The 24,489-nt window shown below is 50.6% G+C and overlaps 9 protein-coding genes across 11 annotated transcripts; 5 read left to right on the top strand and 4 right to left on the bottom strand.

Annotated features, from left to right (window-relative positions):
• The first annotated feature begins 55 nt into the window (after nucleotides 1–55).
• TrAtP1_011351 (uncharacterized protein) lies at nucleotides 56–3,142 on the top strand. The gene is made up of 3 exons (XM_066115073.1): nucleotides 56–466; nucleotides 545–2,387; nucleotides 2,454–3,142. Exons 1-3 carry the CDS (start codon nucleotides 272–274, stop codon nucleotides 2,801–2,803), a joined length of 2,388 nt encoding a protein of 795 aa, XP_065971171.1. The 5' UTR covers nucleotides 56–271; the 3' UTR covers nucleotides 2,804–3,142.
• Nucleotides 3,143–3,149: 7 nt separating this feature from the next.
• TrAtP1_011352 (uncharacterized protein) lies at nucleotides 3,150–5,907 on the bottom strand. The gene is made up of 5 exons (XM_066115074.1): nucleotides 4,744–5,907; nucleotides 4,580–4,647; nucleotides 4,514–4,519; nucleotides 3,802–4,427; nucleotides 3,150–3,717 (listed from the first exon to the last, which is right to left on the bottom strand). The coding sequence occupies exons 1-5, from the start codon at nucleotides 4,833–4,835 to the stop codon at nucleotides 3,301–3,303; spliced, it is 1,209 nt and encodes a 402-aa protein (XP_065971172.1). The 5' UTR covers nucleotides 4,836–5,907; the 3' UTR covers nucleotides 3,150–3,300.
• A 1,811-nt stretch (nucleotides 5,908–7,718) lies between these two features.
• TrAtP1_011353 (uncharacterized protein) lies at nucleotides 7,719–9,872 on the bottom strand (the record flags this gene model as incomplete). The annotated part of the gene is made up of 1 exon (XM_014084529.2): nucleotides 7,719–9,872. The coding sequence occupies one exon, from the start codon at nucleotides 9,870–9,872 to the stop codon at nucleotides 7,719–7,721; it is 2,154 nt and encodes a 717-aa protein (XP_013940004.2).
• Nucleotides 9,873–11,097: 1,225 nt separating this feature from the next.
• On the top strand, nucleotides 11,098–12,959 carry TrAtP1_011354 (uncharacterized protein). Its single transcript, XM_066115075.1, has 4 exons — nucleotides 11,098–11,806; nucleotides 11,863–12,463; nucleotides 12,525–12,596; nucleotides 12,690–12,959. Exons 1-4 carry the CDS (start codon nucleotides 11,648–11,650, stop codon nucleotides 12,773–12,775), a joined length of 918 nt encoding a protein of 305 aa, XP_065971173.1. The 5' UTR covers nucleotides 11,098–11,647; the 3' UTR covers nucleotides 12,776–12,959.
• A 989-nt stretch (nucleotides 12,960–13,948) lies between these two features.
• TrAtP1_011355 (uncharacterized protein) lies at nucleotides 13,949–15,039 on the top strand (the record flags this gene model as incomplete). The annotated part of the gene is made up of 4 exons (XM_014084530.2): nucleotides 13,949–14,192; nucleotides 14,274–14,657; nucleotides 14,723–14,855; nucleotides 14,925–15,039. 4 exons carry the CDS (start codon nucleotides 13,949–13,951, stop codon nucleotides 15,037–15,039), a joined length of 876 nt encoding a protein of 291 aa, XP_013940005.1.
• Nucleotides 15,040–16,002: 963 nt separating this feature from the next.
• Nucleotides 16,003–19,234, top strand: TrAtP1_011357 (uncharacterized protein). 2 transcript variants are annotated; one of them, XM_066115078.1, is made up of 4 exons: nucleotides 16,003–16,735; nucleotides 16,895–17,484; nucleotides 17,579–18,492; nucleotides 18,629–19,234. In XM_066115078.1, exons 1-4 carry the CDS (start codon nucleotides 16,564–16,566, stop codon nucleotides 18,633–18,635), a joined length of 1,683 nt encoding a protein of 560 aa, XP_065971176.1. In that variant the 5' UTR covers nucleotides 16,003–16,563; the 3' UTR covers nucleotides 18,636–19,234. The 2 variants fall into 2 exon arrangements, with proteins under 2 accessions (XP_065971176.1, XP_065971175.1); XM_066115077.1 differs by having other exon boundaries at nucleotides 18,653–19,234.
• On the bottom strand, nucleotides 16,149–16,325 carry TrAtP1_011356 (uncharacterized protein; the record flags this gene model as incomplete). The annotated part of the gene is made up of 1 exon (XM_066115076.1): nucleotides 16,149–16,325. The coding sequence occupies one exon, from the start codon at nucleotides 16,323–16,325 to the stop codon at nucleotides 16,149–16,151; it is 177 nt and encodes a 58-aa protein (XP_065971174.1).
• Nucleotides 19,235–21,090: 1,856 nt separating the features above from the next.
• Nucleotides 21,091–23,151, top strand: TrAtP1_011358 (uncharacterized protein). Of its 2 annotated transcripts, none has more exons than XM_066115079.1 (3): nucleotides 21,091–22,041; nucleotides 22,125–22,794; nucleotides 22,901–23,151. In XM_066115079.1, the coding sequence occupies exons 1-3, from the start codon at nucleotides 21,562–21,564 to the stop codon at nucleotides 22,996–22,998; spliced, it is 1,248 nt and encodes a 415-aa protein (XP_065971177.1). In that variant the 5' UTR covers nucleotides 21,091–21,561; the 3' UTR covers nucleotides 22,999–23,151. The 2 variants fall into 2 exon arrangements, with proteins under 2 accessions (XP_065971177.1, XP_065971178.1); XM_066115080.1 differs by having other exon boundaries at nucleotides 21,091–21,799; nucleotides 21,941–22,041; nucleotides 22,125–22,922.
• TrAtP1_011359 (uncharacterized protein) lies at nucleotides 23,152–24,366 on the bottom strand. The gene is made up of 3 exons (XM_014084532.2): nucleotides 24,180–24,366; nucleotides 24,007–24,102; nucleotides 23,152–23,898 (listed from the first exon to the last, which is right to left on the bottom strand). The coding sequence occupies exons 1-3, from the start codon at nucleotides 24,255–24,257 to the stop codon at nucleotides 23,545–23,547; spliced, it is 528 nt and encodes a 175-aa protein (XP_013940007.1). The 5' UTR covers nucleotides 24,258–24,366; the 3' UTR covers nucleotides 23,152–23,544.
• Nucleotides 24,367–24,489: the final 123 nt, after the last annotated feature.

The raw sequence follows: 24,489 nt of genomic DNA on the forward strand, positions 1-24,489 counted from the left end.
GTCACGTGAGCAGGCGTTCACCTGATAGTATGCCACTCCAGCCCTTCAACTCTGCACCTCCCTCCAGATAAATGAAAACATAGCGATATACCAAGTAACATTTTACTCTACAGCTCGTCTAACAAGCTATGTTTGGTGCTCCAATAAGATTTTGATCTAGCGGCATGTCTTGACTTGAACCATCGATTTTTACAATCTCCAGGCGAGGCGCGCGCACTACGACACGCTCGGCGCCAGCCTGCGACTCTACGCAGACACAAATTTCAGCGCCATGGCGACGTCTGCAGAGCAGTCGAACATGGCCGGCGACCCGAGTGCTGGTCCGTCGCCGCGGAAATTCAAGGCATCTGAATTGCCGCTGCCATCGGCGACGCGGGCAGCAATCGAATCCCTGGCACATAGCTTCAAGAAAGAAGGCGCCTATGACTCGATAAGGAAGCAAGTTTGGGACAAGTTTGAAGCTAGTGTACGCAGAACAACAATCAGCAATTGTCAATATCCTCTACCGTCACTAATCTTTTTTTCTTCTCTGTCTCTCTTTTAGGATTACGAGGCTCAAGTTACAAAAGCGATTCTCGAGGTTGCAGAACAAGAAGTCGAGCGCAATCCGCATCAACTCCTCACCTTGGACCGGAGAAAAGCTGCAGCGCTGATTGATGGCGCATTGGAACGATCGGGCGTGTATCACAAGGCTGAAGAGGTCATTGGGAAGCTGATTGATGTCGAGGCGATTGAGCAAAGCATTCGGGGAATTAGGCGAGCAGAGATTGGCCAGGAAGAGGCCGGCGAAGAACAGGAACGTGGAGCAAAAACCGACGAGGATTATGCTGCCGACACCGCAGCCAAGCAAGCCGAGCGTGAAAGGGTGCGAGACGAGCTGAGGCAGAAAGAGGCAGCCATTGAAGAGGAAAAGAGGCGTATCGCTAAGGAAGAGCGCCGTCAAGAAGAAAAGGAACGCGAAAAGGCTGAGATCAAACGCCAGGAAGAACGAGACGAGCGGCGGCGGAAGCGAGAGAAGGATCGTGAAGAGAGAGAGCGACTGCGTGACTTGGAGCGAGAACAAAGGCACAAGGAGCGGGAGAAGCGAGAAAGGGACGATAGGGATACTGATCGAGACAGAGACAGAGATCGGGATAGAGATCGAGACAGGGACAGGGACAGAGTCAGGGACAGGGACAGAGGTCGCGATCGAGAACGGGAACGAGACCGTGACCGTGAAGGCGAAAATTCACGTAAAGAAAACGCGGTTCTGCCCGAGGAGTTGAAGAAAAAGATGTCCAAAGAGGACCATGAGCGGCTGGAACAGGAAGCTCTGGCCGATCTTTTGCGTGAAAGCAGCAAGTCGACTCGCGCAAAGCTCGAAATGGATATCGATTCCACCTTGGCCCCCCCTCCTAGAAAGACTGGCCCAGCCTCAGCTATCAACCCGATCCGAAGGGATTCTTCGAAAACCGCCGAGTCCAGAAAACCCATCGAAAGAAGGGACTCAAAGTCGTCCATGGACCCGAAACCATCCGGATTGAGAGAAGAGCGTCATTCCAGTAGAAGTCCGCCCCGAGCTCATGACGCGGATCTTGATAGAGCCAAGGACCGAGATCGAAGCCACCAAAGAGACACTGATGATCGACGTCGCCGTGATCATCGATCCGACTCGCCAAGGCGGGACCGCAGTCGTTCCAGAATCAGGGATAGGCGGGATAGGAGCCGCTCAAAGTTGAGGAGGGACAGAAGTCGATCTCGGCCGCGAAGGGACGATAGACGCGAACGAAGCCGCTCGAGGCCTAAACGGGACCGCTCTGCTAGAAGCAACTCACGACGGCGAGTTCCAAGCCGGTCACGGGCTCGATCTACTAGGCGCGAGAGAAGCCGGTCACGAGCGAAACCCGACCGCCGGGACCGCAGTAGGGAGCGTAGCCGAGACCGTCGAGACCGTTCACGCTCGCATTTGCGAACAGACCGTCGGGAGAGAAGCCGTTCACATGCTGCTCGACGAAACCGCAGCCGGTCAAGGGATAGTCGCCGTGGTGTTGGCGTTGGTGTTGGTGTTGGTGTTGCAGATTCTTACTATCCTACTAGGTCAGACGCTCGATCACCTCGCCGCCGCAGCCGTGATCGATCTGGCGATAGAGATAAAGATCGAGATCGAGAAAAGGATCACAAAGAACGAGAGCAAGAAAGAGATCGCACGCGGGATCGACGAAGCCGATCGCGATCTCGTCCCGGCTCATCAACTGTGCCACATGCAGCTACCAAAGATGAGCTCGAAGAGTGGAAACTCGAGGAAGTCAAAAAGCGGGAGAAGGAAGCCAAGGCTTACCTGGCGGCTCAGAAGGACGCCAGAGCGAAAGGCTTGCCAATCCCCGGGGTTGATGACAAGAAGAATAGTGGTGAGAAGACACTTGCGACACGACACAAGGGTGATGGACAAGCAGTTGACAGATATGCTCCTGGAGCCCGGGACGAGAGACTTAGGAGCAGATCGCGCAGCAACAGTCGGGACAGGAACCGGTTCCGCGAACGAGACAACCGAGACCGAGATAGGGACAGGGATAGGGACCGACGAGACCGCGATAGAGACCGCGACCGAGATCGTGACCGAGACCGAGAACGCGACCGAGACCGTGATCGACGAGAACGTGAACGGGACCGCAGCCGGGACAGAGACCGAGACAGAGATCGAGACCGAGATAGAGACAGAGATCGCGATCGAGACCGTGATAGGCGCAACAGACGAGATCGCAGCCTATCGCCTCGCCGAGAGAGACATCGCAGCCGAAGCCGCCGTCGGAGTAGGAGTCGATGATGGTAAAAAAAAAAAAAAAAAAAAAAAAAGCTCTTTTGGGAAAGATTGCTAGCGTGCAGGGATTTCGTTAATTTCTCGTGATTTTTCATTTTCATGATTAGCAGTTTTCCCCCCTTTTAATGCCGCTTTGGTGTTACTCGTGCGTTACAGATTGAGAAAAAAGGGGGCATTCATGATGATCAATTGGCTTCTAAAGAAGATGCAAGAAGAGATACCCTGGATAATGGATAGAAAAAGGTCATGGACAAAAAAAGGGATGCTTCATTGAAGCTTAGCTTATGGTAGTTTACGGTTTGATGGGGAGCATAGATGGAAAATACACTTTGTTTGCTGACTATCACGACCAGTAAAGTGGGATTCAATTGGGGTTTTATTGAAAGGGGTATAATATAATATTTTCGTAATCGACAGCGCCTATTATGCTGTCTTATATCAACCATGGCATAAAATATTACTAGAATCATTCGTCTCTCGTTTTTATTTTTTATAGATTGCAGTTAGTGGCTGCCGTTGTTCGCGTGATGCCCATGATTCGGGCTGAAACGACGACCCCCATGCCACGAAGGTCCTCCCAGTAGCCTTCTCCCCCGTTCACTCATAGTCAACTCAAGTACCACAATCATAGCTACTAGTGAAGATAGGGCAACCACTATTATCCGTTTTGACCGCATCGCATGGCCGCGTCCTCCACTCGTTGAAAAGAATTCACTTGTCCAGCCAACTACTGATGCGCCGATGCTGGCAAGCTGGTCGTATCCAAGGGAATAGTAAGTGAGTCCTGCAAGAGCTATGGCATAGCCCACAGCTTGGAGGAACGTAATCGGGGTTGACCAGATCAGGATAGAGACAACGACAAGCAGGATGCTTTTGAAGATACCGGTAAGAGTCATGACTAGACCTGAGGTTTTGCCGATCTACGAAACCATGAGTGTTAGCATTGGAGAAATACCAAGGATGAGCAGAGGCTTGAATTCTAGATTCAAACGGGATAAGCATACCAAGAATACGCTGGCGACGTTCAAGATGAACGCAATGGAGGCATTGAGAAAGAGCATTCCATAGCCAGCCTGGGCAGCGTGCTCCAATTTGAACTTTGGCACTTCGCCAACAAGTGCGATGAGAAAATTCATGACGGCGCAGACAGGCGCATAGTAATAGAGGCTGACAAGAGGGTCCATGTTGAGTCCTTCGCCACTAAGCATGACCTGGATCATAACAACGCGAACAGCTTCAAAGGTGGTTCCTCCAATCTGGAAAAAGAATCCTGTCCAAGAAAATTGAATTTCTCCAAAGCTCGAGACAGCAACACCAAAAACAATAACTAGGACGTTGAGGAATTTGGCCAAGTTTGGTTCAGCAACACCCCAAGACCAGGAAGCGAATAACACAGCAACTGGCGAAGCGGCCTTGAGCATCTGAATAAAGGAGACAGAGAGATAGAGATACACGACATTGGAGCAGATAAGAGAGCCGGAGTATAGCAGGCCAATGGGGAGAATGGTGCGGAGGTAGAGGCGGCCGGTAACGGGGAAATTGCGGCGGGAGTCGAGAAGTGTCGTCGTGCGAGCGAGGATCTGAGTTGCGATGGTGGCGTAGATGAGATGCCAGCAGGTGAGGATGATGGCTGTTTCACAAAGTTAGCATACAATTGTCGGTTATCCCTTTTTGCTTCTTTCTCCCAGAACATGCGGCATGTGAATTCGAACTTACGGTATTCTATAATTGCTTGTTAGCGACTCCCGTTGGCCAGATTCGTCAGAAAGGTCGGATACTTACTGAACCCAGCAGTGTCTAATAGCCACTTATTGAAGATGATGGTAACATTCGAAAAGAACATCCAATTTCTACGTGGATCAAATCGTTAGCCCTCTCATTCCTTCAATCTCACCTCAGTGTCTGCCCGCCTACACGGACCATTCGGACAAGGGCATGTCTCTTACATTACATGCGCCCAGATGGGGATATTTATCTTGACGGAGGGTATCATCTCCATCATAGGAATCAAACCGCCGTTGGAATTTGAAATTGTCATAGCTAGCCTTGCTAGGTAGCGAAATCAGAATCACTGCAGTGTTTGCAGAGGCGATTGAGAACTGTAACTCGATGTCGTGTTCCGCCCGACCAAGAAAAGTATTAAATCCAAATTAGAAAATGGTAAAATGGCTCGTCTCGACGTCGGCCGACTGCCTCTCCCGCAGCACTAGGATGCGCCGTCGCGAAAGTACTCGGGAGTGTGTCGTGTAAATGCGAGCGATTAATTAAGTCGTAAGAATTCGCACAAAGATTTATCGGCCTCTCCAATTGAAGTCCCTATGTAGCGCTGAAGCAATTTGTTCCGATTTTCAAAAATTATCGACTGTGATTTCTTTTTCTTGTTTTTCGCTTGATTCCTCTTCTGTTTTCGTATTATGATGCCGAGGCTGGCGGATCGACAGGATCACCGATGCCAAGACACGGCTTGGGTCCAAAAAAAAAGTAGAGGCGACTTCGAAATCAAGATGCAGCTCGGGCTCGGCCAAGAAAAAAAGAGCAAAAAAGGGCAAATTCACAAAGCTCAGCCGCAAACAATGAGATGCAAACAAAACGCAGAATATGAACAAATGACGGAAGACGAAGATGATTATTTCCCCTCAGCCCGGCGCCGCCAAAAAAAACCAGGAAGAAAAAGGGAGAGGAATCTGGACCCAGCGAATTGGCAAAGGCGGCAGGGATGGGTGAAGCAGCTCGGCGGGTATTGCAGGAGAGGGAATGGAAGAAGAAGGAGAATTTGGGCTTTAAAGGTAAGAAAAGAGAAAAGGATGAATTCGCGGCCGGGCGCAGTCTGACCAATCCTGATCGGTCTAGATGGCCATGGCCAGAGTTAAAGCGTTAAAGCCACGGGCAAGTACTGCAGCGTCTCGCGCCTTGCTGCCTTTGGCTGCATCTGGTTGGCATGGGCAGGAGCTTTCAGAAGGTCCGGCCGAGTCGCATCGAGGCGCTCCTAAAGCGTCAACGCCCCGCGGAAAGCGGTTTGGCAGGCGGGAGGTTGCTGCGGCTTTGTTTCTGCTGTCAGGTACCTTGGTAGTACGTACAAGCACACGCTACGAGCCGTGTACTGGATACGAGGTACCAGCGACTAAATCACGGACGTTTGCCGCGCTCTACCGCCTGCAGTGCTTGAGGTACAGGTAGCTGGAGCTTGTTAGCATAGAGCTCTTCTGGCCAACACGCCGAGCAAATCCGACGCTGGAAGAATGGCCTCTCGCTACATTCTGCCGGCGCATTCATCCGCATCTGCTGATCATGCTACAGGGTAAATCTTGTTTCCCATTGACAAAGAGGCCATGGTGTCCATCTACTACGAAGCAATGCCGCAGGTCAAAAGGTACAAAGTGTTTCGTAGCCTCCCAGTACCGCTGCCACGCCGGACTTGCTATAGCGGGCCTGTTCCTCTCGCCGTACCCACCCAGACGGAGCTCAGCGGCTTTCAAACGAATCTCTGCTCCTCCCCCCACCTCGTATCTAACAAGTCCAAGTGCTACCGGCTCTAGACTCAAATGCCAACGTCCTTCATCTTGAAAAAGCCGTCCACCGTTTCTTAGTGACGTTCTTGTCTCCATTGCTGGTTGGCATCGTCGCGTTCGCCGCGTAAGGTTCGGGTAGCTGATCCGGCGAAGAAAAGAGGAAAAAGAAAGGGAAAAAGTATTGACCGGCCGATCTCTCCGCCGCCCACGTTCATCCCACTCATCCCACCCCATCTTCTAGCCGCTTTTAGACTTTTAGGACGAGGAAAAGGCTGTTTTTTCCCAACAGCGCAATTCAATGTTCTTTTACGTTGTTGGCTCAGCATTGTTCATGTTAGGCATAAAGCCGCAACTAGCATCCTCGTACCTGATCCTGCAACATCAGATACACCAAAAAAGGGGTCTGCCCACCCCCTTGCAACAATTGCTCGCCACCTAGAGCAGCAGAGCCTTCTAGCCCCCGGTCCTGCACCAGCGAGTGGGCGCTACTCATGGCGTATAACAGACCAGACCAGACGCATAAACCCCCGTTTCTGTTCGTGGCTAGCATGCGCTCGACCGCCAAGCTTTCTGCCAGCCGCGGGCTTACAGGCAGCATGGCCTCGCTAGCAAGCTGCTGAGGCCGCTAAATCTATGCGGGTAGAAGCGCCATGGTTCTTCACGGGGCGCCGATTGGGCCGAGATTCAGGGCGCCCCTGTCTAGCGTAGTGCTTGTTTTTTTTTCCTCCTACATTTCCAGCTTTGGTTATTATATTCTTGCGGCAGGCCAGCGCAGCCCTGCATGCAGCGAGATCCAGACCGGCGTTTACTACACCACAGGTGCAGCGTCGCATCGGGTCTGGCAACGACTTTTCATCCGCGATATGTTGGACCATTGCAGGATTTTTTTGCCGTAGTCGGCGCAACAATCATCACGGGGTATCGTCAGCGCGAATCCTCTTTGCATGGCTGTATTAGTCCCCGTGGCTGTGCAGTCCCGGCAAACCCGCCTCTCAGCAAATTTCTCCTCGGCCCATCAGTCGCAGCTGACGCAGAACATGGCGTGTCACGGGCATGGGTTACGCGGGCATCTGATTCTGAACCGTGAATAGTGTTTTCAATGTCTCTCATCTCAGGTTGTGCAGAGAAATACGATACCACAGAAGCACCGAGTAGTTCTATATACTATTTGACTCGACGCAACCGGTACAAAACAGACCAGCATCCTCGATATTCCAAATTGTTAGGCGTGCCGTCCATTGTCCCATCAGCACGCGCTCTCCCAATCAACCATTGAGCCGTCTAGAATCCAAAACTCGCAGACTCTCTTGCCCGAAAACCGACACCAACGCCGTCGCTATGCAATTTAATGATATGATGTAGTTGAAGATTGGGAATAGAAAAGAAAAGCGGAAAAAAGAACCGCAAGGACCTCAGACTTGTATTGATGAGAGTCTCTTGGCCAGGATATCCTCGGATGCTGCCTTCAGCTCGGCTTCTACAGCGTCTGAAGTTACCGTCGTTGCCGGAGTCAAAGTAGTCGCATCGTCCACTTCGCTTTCATCCTGCTTCGTAATTGAGACTTGTGCTGTAGCATTCGTCAACTCCGTGACCTTGTCTTTCAGCTCCGATGATAGAATCATGGAGGGGTCAACGCATTCGTAAAACAGCATAAATACGCCTGGCGATAGGCTCATAACTGTCTCTTCGTTGACTTGTGACACATTCTGATCGCTTAGCCTCCACCAAAACGAATCTCTGTTGCCATGGCTGTTGCTCTTGGCTCCTTCCTCTGTGTTTGGGTCCGCTGGGTCGTCATCGCCAGTGCTATCCGTTGCCGCTTTGGGTGTTGTTTCTTTGGGTGAAATTGCGTGTTTCTCATCCACATCATTCACATCATCTGAATCAGAAGGCGGGTATTTGCGATAGCAGATGTAATGCCCATTCTCATGCCGCCCATAGTGCGTGACAGCCGCCCTAAGCTCATATATAGGGCCCGTCAATCGCGATTCTCCCAAATCTCCCGCGACCATGGAGGACATGGGGTGTAGCTGCCACTCTTCCTCGCTGTCTTGGTCATCTCCTGCATGCTTCTCGCTTGTAGATTTCATACTTTCAGCGCTTCCCAAGCACCAGGGACCTAGATCCAGTGTCATTGGGAAGTTCACCGGTGCCGAATTCTTAATCATGTTAAAAGTCGATGGATCAAAGACAGATCGATTCACGTGGATAGCTAGGCTTTGAGGAGGTCGCGCAATCACCATCTGCTTCGTCTTCGTCACGTTGACTCTGCTCTGAGCAGTGATCTTGCAGCCATCTTTGATCGTCTCTTCGGTAAAATCATCTTCTTCCAAGGCAGTTTGGACAGCTTCCAACCTACGTAGAGGTTCAGCCAATTGTTCTTTCTTTGAGCCACTAGCCTCTAGTCTCTCTACCAGCTTGGTCAGAAGCCTCTGTGCCTTTAGTAGGGTACATTTCGGACACTCCACTCCCTCAATCTCTTCAACCTTGCTGTACGAATCAAGTCTATCATAGAGATCATGATGGTTCTTGTCAAGGCCAAGACTAAGGGTCAGGCAGTTGAATGGAATCATGGACAGCCCATCCGAATGGCCGCACTGGACACAGGCAACGCGTTGAGCCAAAAGGCCTTCCAGGGGATTTCGCACAGCCCTTTTAGAGTCTGCTCTGGAGTCTGGCGATTGGCTCTGATAACCGCTATCGTCACTGTGCTCGCTTGTAGAATATTCTTCTCTGCCGATATAATCGCCGCCCTCCAGTCCGATGAGTGGTGTAGCAGAAGTCACATTTTTCGCTATCAAGGCTGCTCCTTTTTCGATGTCGTCCAGAACTTTCGAATAGTACTCTTGTGCATCTTGCTGAGTCCATGTGTTCATCGATTTCAGCAAAGAGGGCGTCCATAATGTCTTTCCGTTATTCGATACATCGTTTAGATCTGCGATGAGTGACCGCAGCGTATGCGCAACGTTTTTGTCCATGCCATCGCCAAACTCTTCAGCGCCCCTGAGACACGCCGAGAGGTAGTCTGGCATTGAGTGCAGCGAAGCCAGTCCCTGAAGAACGCTGTTCTGGTAACACGAGTTATCTCTGTTTCCCAATCCTGCCGGCCGATCTGAGTCGATTTTAAGCCCCAAAACACTGCCTGTCATGGAGAGGGCTCTTGTTCTGGCTCGAAGGACCGAGTTCATTACGCCGTCCTCGCGATCCAACCCCATCACCCTCCGCAAGGCTTCACTCTTGGCGGCATGGCTACTTGTTTTCAAAGTATTGTGCATCGGTGATGCCGTGGCGGAATTCATCCAGCTGTCGATTGCGAAAAGCAGCGGCGCAGGGATGATAAATACGAGCGCGTCCCATAGGAAGTTGCCGATCGTCGAAAATGCCCCCTCAAGCGATCCGTCAGGGCTTATGTATTTGAATAGAAGGGTTACCAGAAGGGCGACGACAGTAAGAAGAACGGCAACGTCGTTGGTGCGATTGATGGCGTGTTCTCGCGCGTAAAACTGTCGACGGGCTGCGACCTGGTCGTCGTAAAAGGTATCGAACCCGTCCTGTCGCGAATTCATACTGCCAAACTTTGCCTTCTCCCAGGACCCCACGCGCCTGTATTCCCGCAAGATTTAAGCTATCGTGCTGCGGCTTTTGGATGACGAAGCTTCCATGGCCAGCAGGGCGCTGCGCAGAGTATCGTGATAGCGACGGTATATTCTTCGAGGAGGTCTCGATATGCCGATCGGAAACGCCTCGTTGAAGGAGTCGTGAAGCCGCGCAGTAGCAATAAGGTATCGCAACCTAGAAGAAAGGCTTATTGCAAGGAAGGAGATGCGAGCTAGAATTTCGTGTTTCGTACAAGTGTTCCGTACAGGTTTTTTTTTAATGAAGTATTACTTGGTGTGAACTCAACAGCTAAGAATAGACCCGGGAGCCGGATTATCTTCAGTGGCAGGCTGCTAAATCCGTGGCCTGTGCCGAATCAGCGCTTGTTTCGCGCGGCTAAAAACAGAGCATGCACGCAATTTAAAGATGCAGGAACCCTCCATCTTCAATAGTAGAGAGCGCACAGTACTTTCTAGTAGTCCAAGTAATTGATGCAAGCAGATAGATGGATAAGAGTTTAACATAAACAGCTCGAGAGATATCCATGATCCTTGAATGGTGATCCACATGTAATTTTATAGGTGGAAAGCAAACCAACAATACTATCTTTTGGTTTTCTGCTAGTATGATGAATAGGCTCAAACACTCACAACCGATCAAATAGCACCTACTCTGATGGAATTAAATCGGCAATGATACTGCCGCTTAGATAGCTTCAAAGATGATAGTAATCGGCGTTAGAAACGAAACTACAAAGGACATGCAGATCCAAAGCAATGTTTCAACCCCAGACTTTAGAGCCAGCAACTGTATTACCTAATGGCACCTCACCCCAGTGCAGTAGCTCTACTAGCTCGTGCCATCGTCCTATTGCTCCATACCTATCGAAAGGCAGCTTCTTCCGCCGGTTCAATGGAATCGAGGACTAGTTCTTGTCACATCACTGTGTTCCTGCTCGAGCTATGCATTTCATATTGAAAGGCCGTATCACTGCTGGGTGAGCAACAAGAATTCTTGATCTTCACGTATAAACTCTTGGTTGATCATCTTTGTGCTACATGCAGCTGTGGCCGTCTCAGTGGCCGGAGTGGTCTCATTCACCGGCATGCCTCGGCTGCTGTCGCGAGACCACGATTTTACGCAACAAGCCTCGAGGCGGGCTCCAAGGGGCTCATTTTCAAGAGCAGCGAGCCTGGACCTCCTTTCAAAGCAGAATTGTAAGTAGTTATGTCTCTCTTTCTGCTGGATAGTCTTGTATGAGGGAAACCGCTAATTAGCACTGCAAGATCTAAATTATGGCTCCGGTGTGTGCGCTCACATGCTGCATACACATGACAGCATCGAGCATGGAATGTAACACAAGGCTAACCAGCGAATCTCTTTATGCAGCGACAACTGCCGCTGCGCGCAATGCGTAAACCAAGATACCCTGCAGCGCAACTTTGACACTTTCGCGGTAGCCATTGGCCCTTGAACGCTCTTCTTGGACATTGACAGCTGATTTGGCTGTGCTTTGCAGATACCGAAAGACCTCTCGCCCCAGGAGATCTCGCCCAAGAATGACGGCGTCGACGTTTTATGTACTTGAGACACAAACCACCGCCCTCTCGCGCTATGAGATGCAAACTTACTGTTTTCTATTAGGGTCGGATTCCCACAAGAGTCACTACCCTTGGTCTTGGTTAAGCCTCACTCTTCGCGACATTAGCCATAAGAAGCTTGCGAACCAAGAGTGCGCTAAATTATGTACCTGTTTGCTTTACTCGTCAGGCGAACTAACATGGTATGCAGCGAAAGAAAGCTCTGGGGCGCCACGATAGCTTCAGCTCCTCCAGAAGTCCGGTTTGACGATGTCATGAGCAGCACTTCTCCAAAGGGACTGGCCGACTTGACCAGCAAGATTGTACGTACCGACTACATTTATATCGAAGTAGTTGATTGAAAACCAACCATGAGTAGCGTCAATATGGGCTCTGCTTCGTTACCGACTCGCCAAAAACTCCAGAGGCGACAGAGAAGCTCTTGGAAACCATCGGGCCTATACGAAACACGCATTATGGCGGCTTTTACGACTTCATTCCAGATCTAGCCCTCGCTGATACGGCCTACACCAACCTGGCTCTCCCAGCTCATACAGATACAACATATTTTACGGAACCGGCTGGTCTACAGGCTTTCCATCTGCTGTCTCACACACCACCTGCAAACAAGCCCGCTGATGAGGTTCTTGGCGGGCAGTCATTGCTCGTCGATGGATTCCACGCCGCCGAGACTCTTAGAAAGGAATCACCAGGAGATTTTGAGATACTGCGCAAAGTCAAGCTGCCATGGCATGCTAGCGGCAACCAAGGCGTTGCAATTGCGCCAGACATGGCATATCCAGTGATTGAAACCAACGGCGGTAACTTGCACAGGATTAGGTGGAACAATGACGACCGAGGCGTTGTGCCCACGGATATTGACGTCGATGCGTGGTACCAAGCGGCACGGAAATGGGATGAGATACTGAAAAGTAAAGAGAGCGAGTTCTGGTTCCAACTTGAGCCAGGACGAGTGCTTAGTAAGTGTGCTGTAATCACACAGAATTGAAGTCCGCTGTGATGCTAAACTCTTCGCAACAGTCTTTGACAACTGGCGGGTGCTTCATGGGCGAAGCGCCTTTGAGGGGCTGCGGCGCATCTGCGGCGCTTATAGTACGTCTAGCAACACAACTTGCTGTTTCACCAATTTAGCTGTCTTCCAGAGACGGTATGATTAGAAAAAGAAACTAACATTCTGGAAAATAGTCAGCCGTGATGACTTTATCTCTCGCTGGAAAATGACCAACTTCCCACGAGAAGATGTCATTGCGTCGAATATGCAGCTACGATAACATTCGACAGAAAAGAGCAGATGGATCCCCTGCAGATAAGCTCTTAGTCGTGTATAAAGTTGGATGAAGTTGTCAAGTATATATCGACCAAATTCTATAGACTCAACAAAGATGGAAGCTGTAGATGCACACTGCATTCATCCCGATGGTGATTTCGGTTTAGGCGCCGTTTCAAGATACCGCTGATATATCTGGTTTAATAAATTTCCATCACCACAAATAGCCTCACTCAACAGAAGCGCTCACCTTACCGCCCAGAAATCACAAGCAAAAGTAAACAATAACCTGAAATACACGCGGCTTTGCAGAATCTCCCCCCACCACTATGACGTGGGGATCTTCAGGCGCAACCTCCCGACTTGGCCATAGTCCGGCATCGCAAACAGAGATGGATCCGCTACGGGGCTTTTTGGCTTCTGGCGGAGTAACCCAAGACGTCGATGTTTGGCGGGGGCCATTGATAACCGAAGCTGGTTATCATTGCCAAAGGAACAAAGGAGCACGAGTTTGCAGATGTCGATATTCAGGCACCAGATGAGGAACAGCTACTAGGTAGTAGTATGTGGCAGCCAGGGATATCGGACTATTGCTGGATAAAGTCGGATGGAATATTGCCGGTGCATAGTAGCACGTGTACCAATGCCACCGTAGCATCGAACATATGTTGTACGGATAGATACGAAGCAGATAGGCCTGCTCCGTACGTAGATATGGAGCAAATGAATCAATGCCAACGTGGGGTCAGCGACGAATCCCGCTCAGCTCCACACGGACTAAGAGACAGGCCATGTTGGAGAAAGACGAAGCCCAAAGAATAGCGACTCGACATTGGAGCGCGTGTGAACGCGGCCGAATAGATGCGGTAAAATGTCGCATGGAGGGTCCCGCCGTCAGAAGTCTCGGTCTGGTGGTTGGAGATGGAGTACCTGCGGAGAGTAGCGGCGGCTCTGAAGGCCGGAGATGATGATGAGGAGGAGGAGGCCAAGGATTATAAAGAGGGCGTGGCTTTCCATCTTCCCCCCGCAGTCGCAATTCTTTCGCGATAGCGTCACTTTTTATTTCCCAAGTTACTCTGCAGTGTTGATACCCTCTTCGTTTACCCATTTGCTTGGTTTCTTCGAGATTATCAGTTAGCCAAGCCATTATTTATTTGTTGCAAGAAATCCATTCAAAATGGCGGAAATCACCAACGGCGCTTTCAAGCACGACAACACCCCCGTCCCCAACGTCGACCGAGTGCTGCCCCTCTTTTCGCTCAAGGGAAGAACCGCAATTGTCTCAGGTGCTGGTGCTGGCATCGGTCTCGCCGTCGTAGAGGCCTTTGCAGAGGCCGGCGCCAACGTTGCGATCTGGTATAACAGCAACAAGCAGGCCGAAGAGTCGGCTGCAGCCATTGCCAAGACGTACGGCGTCAAGTGTGCGTATTTCTCTTCTTGTTCTCTATCCATATATGCCATGGTAGATACCCGAGGTGCTAAAACTCTGGTTCAAATAACAGGCAAGGCATACCAGGTAAACGTCACCTCGGCCGAGGCCGTCGACAAGGCCATCGCGGACATTGTCAAGGAGTTCAACGGCCGCCTCGACGTCTTTGTCGCCAACTCGGGCATCCCATGGACCAAGGGCGCCTTCATTGACGGCCCTGCCGACATGGCCCGCGATGTCATGTCCGTCAACGTGGACGGCGTCATGTGGTGTGCAAAGAGCGCCGGCGCCCACTTCCGCCGCCAGAAGGAGGAGGGCACGACGATTGACGGCAAGCCTCTGGAGAACTACACGACCGGAAGCTTTATTGCGACGGCGTCGATGAGCGGCAGCATCGTCAACATTCCGCAGCTGCAGGCTGTCTACAACGGCTCCAAGGCGGCTGTGATCCACTTTTGTATGTCACCAGGGTCCATGATGGCCTTTGAGGGCTGCACAGAAGGCTAACAAGAGCTGTTTTAGGCAAGAGTTTGGCCGTCGAGTGGGTTGGATTTGCCCGGGCCAACACCGTATCCCCCGGATATATCCTGACCGAGATCTCATCCTTTGTGCCTACGGAGACAAAGAAGGTCTGGAAGGACAAGACTGTCATGGGGTAAGTTGCATCTTTCTGTTATAGCTAGGCACTATAAAGAACAGGGTCAAGATGCTAATATTCGCATAGCCGCGAGGGTCACGCCGGAGAGCTCAAGGGCGCATACCTGTACCTGGCGAGTGATGCGAGCTCCTACACGACCGGTCTTGATATGATTGTCGATGGCGGCTACAGCCTGCCTTAATGGGCTACATACATGGATGGGAATAAAAACAATGGCTAGAGGAAAATTTAAAAAAAAAAAACAATGGGAACTAATGGGCATGGTTTGCGATAGACAATAGAATTGTTGCGAAAGATGGGCGTCTCTGTATAAACTACATAGTTATATTACTGCGGCGAGATAGTCTTGTTCATATCGATAAAGACGCAGGCTTAGAGAATTTACATTAAAATAAATGACATCAACCAACGGTGCAGTTACGACTACATGAGCTCAAGTTTAGCTAAGCAGCAAATGTACAGTAGCACTCAACATGAAGGCAAGCTTCCGTTCCTAAGGGTCTGGTGGCGGCGGAATTGAAGCGGGGCTCCAGCGGGAACCCGCAGTGGTAGTGGTAGAAAGATTTGAGGGGCAAGGCCAGCCTGAAGATGAAGCCTGAAGGAGCAGATTTGGGGGCGGCCGCGGTGTTACTCACAGGCCTGCGTGCATTTCAAATCAGCCAAGCCTGGTGAGAGATTCAATGATACAGAGGATGGAGTTACGGAGTTGGGCACTTTGTAGATGGATGTTGGGGGACAGTCTAGTTGCACGGGGGCACTTGTGGTAGCGGGCTAACAGTGGTAGCTCGTATTGGGTACGGGAAGGGGATATTAGGGATAGCAGTGATGTCAATGAACCTGTACTCCCCCCGCCCCTTTCTCAGACAGGCTCTGCAGCAAGGAATATCTGGAGCTTAAAATGCTCGTCTGCCTGTGAAGTATTGACATGAGAGACTGACATGTCTCTGAGATGTATCTGGAGCACCCAGTGTAAATACACTCCCAAGATAAGGTAGTGACACCAAAAATTAAAATATGTACTACGACTAAGTATTTACGTTGCCAAAAATAACGAGCCCCGTCAGCCGCATCCTCGTTGCGGGCCACAGCCATGATTGAGCTGGAGGCCGTCCAAGACATGTCCTGCTATGCCTCCAACCAACCAGCAGCAGCGAATCCTGCAGCAGTCGAGGCCAAGGTGCTGCTAAGGCATGAGGTACCGGCCGCCAGTTAAATTAGGCGCTGTACTTGTACGGAGTGGCAGTCCCCTAATTGATAGCCCTGGAGCAGTCCAGTGTGTAATAAGTCGTGCTAGCTCCAGTCCGCCCCCGTGGCCAGCTCCCGCGCGGGCACCGCCAAGTTCTCAGTCTCCTGTCGGCCTGTCTCGCCTTTGCCTCGAACACACTTTTGGCCCTCGAGCACATTTTTATCTGGGATTTCCGCCAAAACGTCGCTGCCACGGGTCCTGATTCGACTCGCCCCCAGCATCTCCGTCAACTGCTAGCAGCTGCAGGCCTGCTGCTTTTCGCTGCTCTCACCGCCACCCGCCACGCCTTCCAGCTCCTGGGCTTCTGCGAACTCTTGGACCCTCGGCGCCGAGCAGAAGTCTCCGGCAGCTCCTCTGACTCGCTCCCTCAAAAGTCTTCGCCATCCAGAGAGTGCTTCTTTTTTCTTTATTTTCTGCTTCTAGTCTTTTATCCAGCTCCGTAGCCCACCAGTCGCCAACATGGATACCGAAGGCGACGCCCACGCTGCCGAGCAGGCGCCTCGACGAACCGCCCAGGTCGACAATGCCATTCGCGCGATTCAGGAGAAGAAGCCTCTGCCCGAGATCGACTTCACCATCCACATGATGGAGGACGGCACTCAGGTCAGCACGCTCGAGCGAGTGTGCAAAGGTACGTCTGGCTGCACCCCGTGCTTTGTCGAGTTCAGCTTCTGTCAACTACCCCGCCATTATTGTTGTCGATAGGGGGGGGTGCTGTTTTCCGACATCAATGTCTCACAATGCCTCAACCGCGACGCCGCTGACTCTCATGGCACCGCTCTATGTACAGATGTCCAGGCGCCGGCCATGTTCAAGCCGACCGATGAGCAGTTTTTTGAAGATGATACCAAGGAGAAGCCCGACATCAACTTTCTGAAGCAGCACTTTTACCGCGAGGGCAGACTCACCGAGGAGCAGGCGATATGGATTATCAAGAAGGGCACGGAGATTCTGCGAGCAGAGCCCAACCTTCTTGAGATGGATGCGCCCATCACCGTCTGCGGTGATGTTCACGGCCAGTACTACGATCTGATGAAGCTGTTCGAGGTTGGAGGTGATCCTGCCGAGACACGCTATCTCTTCCTCGGCGACTACGTCGACCGTGGCTACTTCTCCATCGAGTGTGTCCTTTACCTATGGTCCCTCAAGATTCACTACCCCAACACACTATGGCTCCTGCGAGGCAACCACGAGTGCCGTCATTTGACCGACTACTTCACCTTCAAGCTGGAGTGCAAGCACAAATACTCAGAAGCCGTCTACGAAGCCTGTATGGAGTCGTTCTGCTGTCTTCCCCTGGCTGCCGTGATGAACAAGCAGTTCCTGTGTATCCACGGTGGACTGAGCCCTGAGCTGCATACCCTCGACGACCTTAGAAGTGTAAGTCTTGCTGTCCAACTGCTGGTTTACTATGAAACTATTTTCAAAAGTACGAAAACCTGTCTGATCCGAGACTAACATGTGACGGGCACAGATTGATCGATTCAGAGAGCCCCCTACCCAAGGTCTCATGTGCGACATCCTGTGGGCCGACCCCCTCGAAGACTTTGGACAAGAAAAATCCAGCGATTTCTTTTTGCATAACCACGTGCGAGGGTGCTCGTATTTCTTTTCATATCACGCCGCCTGTGCTTTCCTGGAAAAGAACAACTTGCTCTCTGTCATCCGTGCCCACGAAGCCCAGGATGCCGGATACAGAATGTACCGCAAAACGCGGACGACCGGCTTCCCCAGTGTTATGACCATCTTCTCGGCGCCAAACTACCTCGACGTTTATAACAACAAAGCCGCCGTGCTAAAATATGAGAACAACGTAATGAATATTCGGCAATTCAACTGCACGCCGCACCCGTACTGGCTTCCCAATTTCATGGATGTCTTCACCTGGTCGCTGCCTTTTGTTGGTGAAAAGATTACCGACATGCTCATTGCCATTCTGAGCACGTGCTCGGAGGAGGAGCTGAAGGAAGAGACGCCTTCTTCACACTCGCCTGGCCCCAGCTCGCCGGCTCTTACCAGCGGTCTGGAGGATCCCAACTCGATCGAATTCAAGCGCAGGGCGATCAAGAACAAGATCCTGGCCATTGGCCGCATGTCTCGCGTCTTCCAGGTTCTGCGAGAAGAGTCTGAGCGCGTTACGGAGCTGAAAACTGTATCTGGTGGAAGGCTGCCCGCCGGCACCCTGATGCTCGGTGCTGAAGGTATCAAGAATGCGATTAGCTCGTTTGAGGATGCCCGAAAGGTCGATTTGCAGAATGAACACCTTCCCCCTACTCATGACGAGGTTGTGAAGCATCAGGAAGAGGAGAGAGCGATTGCCTTGCAGAAAGCCGCGGAAGAGGCTGATAATGATAAGAAGCTGCACCAGCTGTCCCGGAGACTTAGCACGTGAGTATTCCCCCCCAAGAAGATGCCCTCGCAATTCGGTTTGCTTTCACTCTCGGCATTTTCAAGCCTTGTGATATTTTTTTTGTGCTTGTTCTTGTTGTTAACGCGTCTTTTCGTTCTTTTTGAATGTCTTTAGCGGCTAACGTAGTTCGGAATGCAGAGATCGCAAGACTCGATCACCATGAAACGAAAAAAACAAAACACATTGGGCGATTCAACGAATATGTGCAGCGACAATAGGCTTTAGAAAATATTGGGATAAGGAATGGCAATGCAATCTCCAATGTCAAGGAGTTGATGACTTGATGCTTTACGTTCTCCATTGAATCAACTCCATCTCTTATTGTTCTTTTGGTCTTTTGGTCTTTTTTTTCCTTTACTATATATACGTGTGTGATTCAAGATTAGGCTTTGGCTAGAGCAAAAGATGTGAGTCAAGGGGTAGGTGGTTGGTTGGGTTTGGCAATGGGAGAGTTTAGTTGATAGGATCGTTATCCGCGGCTAAGAGGGTAGCGAAAGCGATGACCTTGACATTTTCACGACTGCGCGTCCTCTCTTGGTACTGATTTTTCCCCCCTTGTTTTCTTACATTCGCCTCATGTGCTGCAAAGACGTGCGGATCCAAGTTGTACTGTTGCGCGGAGATGTCGACTATCTACCTACTATTTATAGTCTGGCTAATATTCATGCCTCATATATCTCTGTACTCTAACGACACACAATACTATTAATTAATCACGTTGCAAGCGTTTTTTCGAAACAAAGCTTCCAGACTCTTGTTGGTCCTTCCAAGGGGAAGATTATTAGGAGAAGCAAACGGTACAGATATAGCTGCCGGACCCAGTGGCGAGAACGTTGTTGAGTAAAAGCTTCAAAAGCATCCAAGGCTTAAACTTGTGAAAGAGCTGCCTTTTCGTCATCCAATCAGCTTAAAATAGAATGAGTTCGGATTGCCCATAGAGCCTTATTTAGCATGTTTATCCATGCTCTGGTATCAAACATGCCTCTTTTGCCCTTTGCAGCCGCCTCCCAACAAGATGTGAACATGGACTGCTTCCTTCAGAAGGCTTTCCGCCTCTTTAGATGATTCTTTTATCAGTCTTGTCCTCTTCCCCTGAGTAGCCGTAATGAAATGGCCCATCATAGCCCAACTACTGCCATTGCGCCTAGCAGCTGGTGGAAGAGTAAACATACACTACAACTTGCCATCTCTGGTATTGCAATAGAAAGAGAACATTGACAATTGGTACCAATGGGGAATTCCCCTTTGAAGTATATATCGAAAGACTTGCATATATATATTCCCACCGTTTCAAATTATTGAACGATCAAACGGGCGGGTAGCACTGCTCTTGCGCACTGTGTTTTGAGACAGAAGCTGTTATAGTCAACTAACTACGGTTGACTATAACAGCTTCTGTCTCAAAACAATTTTAGGCTACCACAATGGATTTAAAAGCGGCTACATGAACTTGGATATGAAGCGGTGCTCTCCAATAGCTGCTTCTCATGTACAATAGTATCTTCATTTATTCAATAGGTAGTGGGGGCCTCGAGACAATAGTTGGAATTTGACAGCCTAACTGTGGGCTTTACGATGTCATGACAAATGCCAGGCTCTCCGTAAGTGATTGGGAGACCTTTTAACGATGGCGACACGCCGCTTTCACGCTGCTCAAGTGGCTGGTCTTTTTTTTCCTAGCTAATGGCTAGCAGGATGTATGCGATGGGGATAAGTCGATTATCCTGCGGAAAGAAACTCTCGATGTAGTGAGTCTCGACGCTGTCGTTATGGGGAATTAGGCCAGTTGAAGTTTACATGCAGCTTAGCTACAGGTAAAGCTTGGGGCAGTAAGTGTCTAATCTCGGAGAATACTCTGCGCCACAGCGGCCAGGCACATGTCATGTAGCCGCTGCTCTAATACCTTAGTAGTCCAATGGGGGGCGCCTATATTTAGCGTCACTTAATCTGTACCTGACGTCAAAGACATCAGACACACACAAAAGGCCAAAAGACGGCCCTGAACTAGCCTTAAAAAGGTTGTGATGAAAATGAAAATTGCAGAGCCGTGCACTTGGAATCATTGAAGAGGAGACATGGCCGAAAGCGGCATGATGGCGACAGAAAGCAAAGCTTCGTTGGGCTTGGGGGATCAACATGGCCCTGCAACACTGCCGCGCGTCATGTGAAACTCGAGAGTGTCGCTCCACGGTTTAAGAGCTGGGCTGTATCGAGATTTTGACATGGAGCTCAAGATAAACGTGGTTTAGCTGCATTCTTACCGTCGTCTTCATTATAGCCTGTACCCAGCTATCCAATTCTGCGTTGATGTTCAAGCGAGTAACCAATCGCCTCTCAACCAGGTACAATTATTCAATGCCTGTTTATCTAGGTATCTAGGTATCTACAGTATCAACGTTCCCAAGTATCGAGGCGAAGCGCTTCAGGGTTGCCGCTGTATCCGATTTGCGCCTAGTGCCGAGCACGTTGCATGGAATGGAGAAATGGAGCACTGTCTCTTTTTTTCGTACAATGGACGTTAAAGCCGGACTCGTATCTGCTGCTGTAGATTCTGAGTGGCCGGCCATGTCTAATCCACCTTTTTTCGCTCTCACTCTCGTATTCATTCACTGCCCGTAAGCTTTCTAAGGGTTTTTCTTGTGCCTCTGTCATCCCTTAAACATCCCAGAGCGCTCGCTCTCTTTTCCCTCTCTCATATATCTTTTTTGCCTTTTTTTCCCATCAGCTTCTTCAAAGCTTGGAGGCTCCGGATATTCTACCCTGCGCTCGTTATCGTCGACTTTGCCGTGCCTGGCGTGGTTCTTCCCAAAGAGGCTATCGCCGACCATATTAACCACTTGTCGGTCATTTGCCGGAATCCTTCCAAAGCGATTGGTCGTTTAACACGATATCTTTGCGTATTCTTCTTTGGACCGTGTTGGTGCCAAGACAAATACGCAAAAAAAGGGTGAAAAAGGCACTCGCTCGTTATTTTGTCCCTCTCATTCTCACCCTCTCTCTTCTCTTCTCTGCAACAAAAGCCATTCGCTCGCATCTTTACACGGAAAATGGACCGCATCAAGCCGGGCGAGATCCCTCCAAGGTACGACGAGGTCAATCTCGGATCTGGCGGTGGTGATGGCGCCCGATATGGCGCTCCCTGGTGGAAGAACAAAAAAGTATGGATCGGCGTTGCGGCTGTGGTCGTCATCGCCATTGTCATTGGCGTGGCTGTGGGTGTGACGCAGGGGAAGAAGAGCTCGTATCCCGATTACTCTCAGCTTACTTACACTCTGAAAGATACATGTGAGTTTGATCTTTTCTTTTCCGTCACATTTGGTTGTTCAGTGTTTGTTGGCGTTTATTCAACTCACTCACGATTGAATGTTGACATCTATCTGTTCCACAACAACAATGCTAATAAATGCTCGCGCACAACCCCATTAGTCCAAGGCGAAAACTTCTTTGACAACTTCAACTACTATACTGGCTACGACCCTGCCCAGGGCTTTGTGCACTATGTCCCAGAGGTTGAAGCCCAGCGGCTTGTAAGTGTCTCGATGACTCATGGCCCATTCACCCTGCTTGTCGTCTTATGCCCTTGTCTGGTATCGCTAACATTCGTCAACAGAACCTGACCTTTGCATCTCAGGATGCCGCGGTCCTCAGAGTCGACACCTCCGTCGGCCCCAAGAGCGTCCCCAACGCCTCCACTGGCCGCTTCTCTGTCCGCGTAGAGTCCAAAAACACCTACAACGACGGCCTCTTCATCTTCGACGTCCGCCACACGCCCACCGGCTGCGGCTCCTGGCCGGCCCTGTGGCTCACCGACCCGTCCAACTGGCCCAAGAACGGCGAGATCGACGTCATGGAGGCGACCAACAAGGCCGACGACGGCAACCAGATGACGCTGCACACCTCGCCCAGCTGCTCCATGGACGTCAAGCGCAAGCAGGCCGACAAGGCCCTGCAGGACAACTGCGACTCGTCAAAGAACGGCAACGCCGGCTGCGGCGTCCAGGGCGAGACCAGCACCTTTGGCTCGGCCTACAACAAGAACGGCGGTGGCATCATGGCCATGGAGTGGCGTGATGCGGGCATTCGTGTGTGGCAGTTTGCCCGCAGCGCCATCCCCTCGGACATCACCAGCCAGAAGCCCGATCCCAGCACCTGGGGCGAGGCGGCGGCTGATTTCCCAAGCACGGACTGCAATGTTGGGAACCACTTTAGGAACAACTCCATCATTTTGAACATTGATCTCTGTGGCGATTTGGTGTATGGAGTTTGGGATAAGTCTGGCTGTAAGTGTTTCTGGACATGGCTTCTTCTTCCGTGCTCTTCTTATATATACCCATCCATACGGGGAGTACGTATGCAGAAATTTTACTAACATTCTTATTCTTCTAGGCTCAAGCAACTGCACAGACATTGTTGCCAACAACCCAGAGTCTTTCACTGACGCCTACTGGGAAGTTGGCAAATTCCAAGTCTACCAGTCATCATAGCCAGCACAATCTCCAGTCGTTCAATGAAGTGAGGCTCAAAATTACTGTCGTAAAAGGTTACAGAAACAGGATGAATGCCGATTTATTTCACGTAGTAATGAGAAAAGAAAGGAAAAAAACGGTACAAATAAGGAATGAATATATGGTCCCTTGACGAAAAGGGGCCTGCCGTTAATATTTGATAATTAAATAATATGATTCTTATAATACAGATAACTTGCTTCTATAGCAGCCTGGGTATTTATCATACACACCCAGATTCCTCAATGAAGAGAGATGACAGCATGCTGTTACCTCTGTCCCCTCCTTTTCTCTCTCTCCTCGTATCTTGAAAAGACCACACAAAAGTGGAGAGATGTACCATGTCAGTGCCTCCAACGCCAGCCCAGATGCTCTATATGTTCACTCTACCGTAACTCCTCAGTCCGTAATCAGGACAAAGCCAAACCCAATGTAGTTCAAAAATCCTCGTATCATCGTACAACATCTCTCTCTCTCTGTCGCCCACTGTCATTTTTGTAGAGGCAAGACAGCGTCCCGCCGTGTTTACTCATCGCTCGGCTGCCTCATGTACGCATCAATCGCCGCACTAAACGCCGCAAACGCAGCGCAGCCTCCAACAACAGCCTGCGGTCCCGCATTCTTGGCCAGGATGCCTCCCGTTAGACATCCCGCCGCCATGCCGTTGACCAGGTCGTTCTTGGCTCGCAGGCCCTCGATGCCGCACTCGATTCCGGAAAACAGGCCGCCGACCTTTCCAAAGTTCTTTGCCATGCTCCAAGATCGCGTGCCCATGTCTTTGAAGCCGATTTTGAGCTGCTGGCGGAGGGGGAGTGAGGTGACGGCGGGTTGGCCGTTGGCGCCTTGGAGGGGACTGCCGAAGGGTGTATCGTAAGACATCTACAGCAAAAGAAAAAAAAAAGAAAGCCAGGTTAGTACAAGTGCAAAGATGTTGGGAGTGAGCTAGCTTGAGCAGCTGGAAACGAGGAATATGAGCTGGAAACGTACCGAAGCCATGAAGAGACCAAACAATCCGCCCATGCCGAAACCCATTACACCTGACATGATGGACTTTCCATAGCATGACTCCATTGCGCCTTGGATCTAGACCCGCGGAAAGCGAATTAGCAAAGCTGTATATGCGCTGAGAAGAAAAAGAAAGGGTAGCAGCGGGGACCTACAGCTCTGACATTTGGATCTTGGTTACCAAACTGGGGAATGGAGGGAGTGTTGCCGCCGAAAGGTGAAGGGACGTTCATGATGGGCAAGGGCGATGTGGTATGGAAGTGAATTCGTCTACGGCGGTGGCCAGAGAGTGTCTCTTAAGAAATGCGCTGCCGAATGATGGGGGGATGGTCTTGTTATGGCAGCAGGTTGTCACCTTGGAGCTGCTATCGAGGATTCGGAGAAGGAATTATTTCTGCCGGGCTTGACCGCCTTGGCAGGTGGGTTGGTCCCCCGCGGCGGGGATTTTTTTTATCGGTGCCGCCG

The sequence above is a fragment of the Trichoderma atroviride genome, chromosome 6, assembly GCF_020647795.1.
Source record: "Trichoderma atroviride chromosome 6, complete sequence".
Taxonomy (NCBI): Eukaryota; Fungi; Ascomycota; class Sordariomycetes; order Hypocreales; family Hypocreaceae; genus Trichoderma; species Trichoderma atroviride.